At 39.6% G+C, this 5,822-nt stretch overlaps 1 protein-coding gene across 1 annotated transcript; it reads left to right on the forward strand.

Moving 5' to 3' along the window:
• The first annotated feature begins 3,642 nt into the window (after window positions 1–3,642).
• On the forward strand, window positions 3,643–4,317 carry LOC131428844 (histone H1B-like). The gene has a single exon (XM_058592902.1). The coding sequence runs from the start codon at window positions 3,643–3,645 to the stop codon at window positions 4,315–4,317; it is 675 nt and encodes a 224-aa protein (XP_058448885.1).
• Window positions 4,318–5,822: the final 1,505 nt, after the last annotated feature.

Below are 5,822 nucleotides of genomic sequence, written 5' to 3' on the forward strand. Positions count from 1 at the left end.
AAAAAAAGGCGGGTGGGTAATGTCAGAGACATAACTGGATGTCGTGAATACGAAAACAAATGACATGTTCCTTAACACTTCCGAATATCAAATAGTTGATCAATTGTATGAATTATGCAAGCATTCCCCTTTTCCACATTTTTCGCAAAAACAAAGAAGGCTTCACTTGATCTCGATTACTGTGAATTTCACACAGCGAAAAGTGCAAGAATCTAACCAAACTGTTCTACATTTGCACTAAACTGAGGATATTTTCTTTCGATTTGCGAACAACACATCCTAATAGTTCTTCAGAAAACTTTTAGAGCCATTAGAACGGCTGATTTTTTATAATGCTTTCCAACGATGCTTATTCATCCATCGAAATGACTGGCAGCTGTGACGTAATCACTCTTATCGGAAGCGAAACTAGCTTTGCAAACGGCACAAAATACATCTGCTCGCATTGGCGATAGAATCCAAACTGATTAGATTTTTGTTAGGAGCTTTCTTTTACGTGATTTCGTTTGTAGCATTTTCACTAATGGGCGGTCCTAACGGCTATAAAAATAGTCGCATACAGAATATTAATGTCGATTATTTTATTTCGCATTTGCAAATTTATTGAAAAAAAAAACTATCAATATGCTGTAGGGATTCATTTCCAGCATTCAGAAGGGACAAATTGCGTAATTCTCTACGATATTAAACTCGGAACATTTTTCGCAAAAAAAAGCTTCACTTGATCTCGATTACTGTGAATTTCACACAGCGAAAAGTGCACAAATCTAACCAAATTGTTCTTGATTTGCACTAAACTGAGGATAATTACCTGCGGTTTGCGAAAAACAAATCCTAATAGTTCTTTAGGAAAATTTTAGAGCCATTAGAACGGCTGATTTTTTATAATGCTCTCCAACGTTGCTTTTTCATCCATCGAAATGACTGGCAGCTGTGACGTAATCGCTCTTGTCGAAAGCGAAACTAGCTGTGCAGACGACACAAAACACATCTGCTCGCAGTGGCGATAGAATCCAAACTGATTCAATTTTTGTTAAGAGTTTCCTTTATGTGATTTCGTTTGTAGCTTTTTCACTAATGGGCGGTCCTAACGGCTATAAAAATAGCCGCATACAGAATTTTTATGTCGATTATTTCATTTCGGATTTGCATAATTTATTGAAAAAAAACTATCAATATGCTGTAGGGATTCATTTCCAGCATTCAGAAGGGTCAAATTGCGGAATTCTCTACGATATTAAACTCGGAACATTTTTCTCAAAAAAAGGCTTCACTTGATCTCGATTACTGTGAATTTCACACAGCGAAAAGTGCAAGAATCTAACCAAACTGTTCTACATTTGCACTAAACTGAGGATATTTTCTTTCGATTTGCGAACAACACATCCTAATAGTTCTTCAGAAAACTTTTAGAGCCATTAGAACGGCTGATTTTTTATAATGCTTTCCAACGATGCTTATTCATCCATCGAAATGACTGGCAGCTGTGACGTAATCACTCTTATCGGAAGCGAAACTAGCTTTGCAAACGGCACAAAATACATCTGCTCGCATTGGCGATAGAATCCAAACTGATTAGATTTTTGTTAGGAGCTTTCTTTTACGTGATTTCGTTTGTAGCATTTTCACTAATGGGCGGTCCTAACGGCTATAAAAATAGTCGCATACAGAATATTAATGTCGATTATTTTATTTCGCATTTGCAAATTTATTGAAAAAAAAAACTATCAATATGCTGTAGGGATTCATTTCCAGCATTCAGAAGGGACAAATTGCGTAATTCTCTACGATATTAAACTCGGAACATTTTTCGCAAAAAAAAGCTTCACTTGATCTCGATTACTGTGAATTTCACACAGCGAAAAGTGCACAAATCTAACCAAATTGTTCTTGATTTGCACTAAACTGAGGATAATTACCTGCGATTTGCGAAAAACAAATCCTAATAGTTCTTTAGAAAAATTTTAGAGCCATTAGAACGGCTGATTTTTTATAATGCTCTCCAACGTTGCTTTTTCATCCATCGAAATGACTGGCAGCTGTGACGTAATCGCTCTTGTCGAAAGCGAAACTAGCTGTGCAGACGACACAAAACACATCTGCTCGCAGTGGCGATAGAATCCAAACTGATTCAATTTTTGTTAAGAGATTTCCTTTTATGTGATTTCGTTTGTAGCTTTTTCACTAATGGGCGGTCCTAACGGCTATAAAAATAGCCGCATATAGAATTTCAATGTCGATTATTTCATTTCGGATTTGCATAATTTATTGAAAGAGACTATCAATATGCTGTAGGGATTCGTTTCTAGCATTCAGAAGGACCAAATTGAGGAACTCACTACGATATTCACCACTTTTGGAAACATTTTTCTTGAACGATTTGTTGTACAGCAGCAGCTATTTTCTTCTCTTCCTCAGAACGCGTTCTGATTGGCTGGTGTTGACATGGGTCAAATGAGATAGGTTTTTCAATAGTGTACTATTGAAATACTTCAATGCTCTTGCTATACACGTTTAAGTTGAAAAATTTCGATTCTATTGGTAGTTAGATTATATAAATCCTTCCACAGATCACTGAGCTATGAGCTTTCAAAATACGAGAAAGGCAAACGCGCCATATGAATTATCCTCTTTGATACTCGTTTATACCAAACATTTCAGAAAAGTTTAATTTTGAACTATTTGAGATTATGTCACACAACTGAAAATTTTATCATAAAATTGTGATCATATTTCCGATGGCATGTAGCAAAAATTATGTTGATTCGTTAGATACAACAAGAGATATTCACGATCAAAAACTTATCACTCTCTCAGAGGGTAAATTTTGAAAAGGCACCCCATAGTAAAGTAAGTCGTATTCACGACAAAATAGTAACCAAAATGCTTTCAGAACAACCGACACGCCCGGGCGTTGGCGACGTTGGCCAGCATTATTCGTTGGCAGTGCCATCGTGTTCCAGATTTCGGAAGGCATGTTCGGAAATATTATGCTCACGTAACATATCTGTTAGTCAAATTGTTTAAAAATTGTATTTTCCAAATGCAGAACACGGAAAAATTGAAAAGCTTAGTCACCGGTTCGTACTGCGTTTTGGTCGTTTGATCGATTTGCGCCAGACAGCAGGTTCAAGTTTGACCGATTCAATCTCGTGCGCGTCGCAACCGTCATCGAACGGGTTGTGTTAGTTGTCAAGAGAAAATATTTCTCTTCCCAATGAACCATGTTTCGTTGGAGTCCGCATTGTTTAAATGGTACTGTTTTACTATTTTTGACAATTCGAAATAAGCATGTACCGTTTGTCCGATATTGAATGCATATTTCGCTATCATCACTGCCCGTCCGGCTGTTCGCGAATGGTGGAGCAGAAAGTTCAAACATCGTAGCAAACATAAAACCACTCTTTGGCGATACTTCCGCTGCTGTCGATTCATTGTTTACAATTTAAAAACAATAGTCCAGAAAAATTACCTACACCTACCTAGCACCGAATGGTAACCGTCATGTGCGTATTCCCTAACAGGGCCGACGGATTCGGTGCCCGAACGTATCGCACGATTCTACTGCATTCACACACTCGTTTGTATTCGCTTAGTCGTTCGCTCGTTCTACCTGCTTTAGAAAAGTGCACATTAGAAAAAATGGCTGAAACCGCTGTTGACGTATCGGCCGCAGCTCCGGTTGCTGCTTCACCGGCCAAGGCACCGAAGAAAGCCAAAGCCGCCAAGGGAGAAGCCAAAAAACCGAAGAAGCCATCGACACATCCACCAGTCAATGACATGGTAGTGGCTGCCATCAAGACGCTGAAGGAACGCAACGGATCTTCGCTGCAGGCCATCAAGAAGTACATCGCCGCCAACTACAAGTGCGACGTCGCCAAGCTGGCCCCGTTCATCAAGAAGGCCCTGAAATCTGGCGTCGAGAAGGGAAAGCTCACCCAGACCAAGGGTTCCGGTGCATCCGGCTCGTTCAAAATCAAAGCCGGTGCCAAGCAACCGGCTGGCGAGAAGAAGCCGAAGAAGGCTGCTGCCAAAAAACCGAAGAAGGCTGCCGGAGAGAAGAAAAAGGTTGCCAAGAAACCCGCTGGCGAGAAGAAACCGAAGGCCAAAAAGCCTGCAGGTGAGAAAAAGCCGAAAGCCGCCGCTGCAAAGAAGGCTAAGGCAGCACCAGCCAAGGCCGCCAAGAAGGCTGCTGCACCGAAGCAGAAGGCCACCAAGCCATCGAAAGCCGCTGCCAACAAGCCCAAGACCCCGAAGCCAAAGAAGGCCGCGCCAGCCAAAAAAGCTGCCCCGAAGAAGGTGGCTGCCAAGAAGTAAATTGACCCATCGTCAGTCAGTCATCATCATCATGTCGAATTCTACCGTTCTTATTTCGACGGTGTTCAACAAAACAGTCCTTTTCAGGACTACCAAAAAATCCATGCAAAGAATTAATCGATATTTCCTACTTCGCTCGCTTTTGGGTAGTCCGCTTCAACAAAACTGCACAGTAAGAAAAAAAAAAAAAAGGCGGGTGGGTAATGTCAGAGACATAACTGGATGTCGTGAATACGAAAACAAATGACATGTTCCTTAACACTTCCGAATATCAAATAGTTGATCAATTGTATGAATTATGCAAGCATTCCCCTTTTCCACATTTTTCGCAAAAACAAAGAAGGCTTCACTTGATCTCGATTACTGTGAATTTCACACAGCGAAAAGTGCAAGAATCTAACCAAACTGTTCTACATTTGCACTAAACTGAGGATATTTTCTTTCGATTTGCGAACAACACATCCTAATAGTTCTTCAGAAAACTTTTAGAGCCATTAGAACGGCTGATTTTTTATAATGCTTTCCAACGATGCTTATTCATCCATCGAAATGACTGGCAGCTGTGACGTAATCACTCTTATCGGAAGCGAAACTAGCTTTGCAAACGGCACAAAATACATCTGCTCGCATTGGCGATAGAATCCAAACTGATTAGATTTTTGTTAGGAGCTTTCTTTTACGTGATTTCGTTTGTAGCATTTTCACTAATGGGCGGTCCTAACGGCTATAAAAATAGCCGCATACAGAATTTTTATGTCGATTATTTCATTTCGGATTTGCAAAATTTTTTGAAAAAAACTATCAATATGCTGTAGGGATTAATTTCCAGCATTCAGAAGGGTCAAATTGCGGAATTCTCTACGATATTAAACTCGGAACATTTTTCTCAAAAAAAGGCTTCACTTGATCTCGATTACTGTGAATTTCACACAGCGAAAAGTGCACAAATCTAACCAAATTGTTCTTGATTTGCACTAAACTGAGGATAATTACCTGCGATTTGCGAAAAACAAATCCTAATAGTTCTTTAGAAAAATTTTAGAGCCATTAGAACGGCTGATTTTTTATAATGCTCTCCAACGTTGCTTTTTCATCCATCGAAATGACTGGCAGCTGTGACGTAATCGCTCTTGTCGAAAGCGAAACTAGCTGTGCAGACGACACAAAACACATCTGCTCGCAGTGGCGATAGAATCCAAACTGATTCAATTTTTGTTAAGAGATTTCCTTTTATGTGATTTCGTTTGTAGCTTTTTCACTAATGGGCGGTCCTAACGGCTATAAAAATAGCCGCATATAGAATTTCAATGTCGATTATTTCATTTCGGATTTGCATAATTTATTGAAAGAGACTATCAATATGCTGTAGGGATTCGTTTCTAGCATTCAGAAGGACCAAATTGAGGAACTCACTACGATATTCACCACTTTTGGAAACATTTTTCTTGAACGATTTGTTGTACAGCAGCAGCTATTTTCTTCTCTTCCTCAGAACGCGTTCTGAT

Source organism: Malaya genurostris, chromosome 2, assembly GCF_030247185.1.
Source record: "Malaya genurostris strain Urasoe2022 chromosome 2, Malgen_1.1, whole genome shotgun sequence".
Taxonomy (NCBI): Eukaryota; Metazoa; Arthropoda; class Insecta; order Diptera; family Culicidae; genus Malaya; species Malaya genurostris.

Bases quoted from the DNA above. Each gene is read 5' to 3' on its own strand.
- LOC131428844 (XM_058592902.1), top strand. From the start codon at position 3,643: ATGGCTGAAACCGCTGTTGACGTATCGGCCGCAGCTCCGGTTGCTGCT.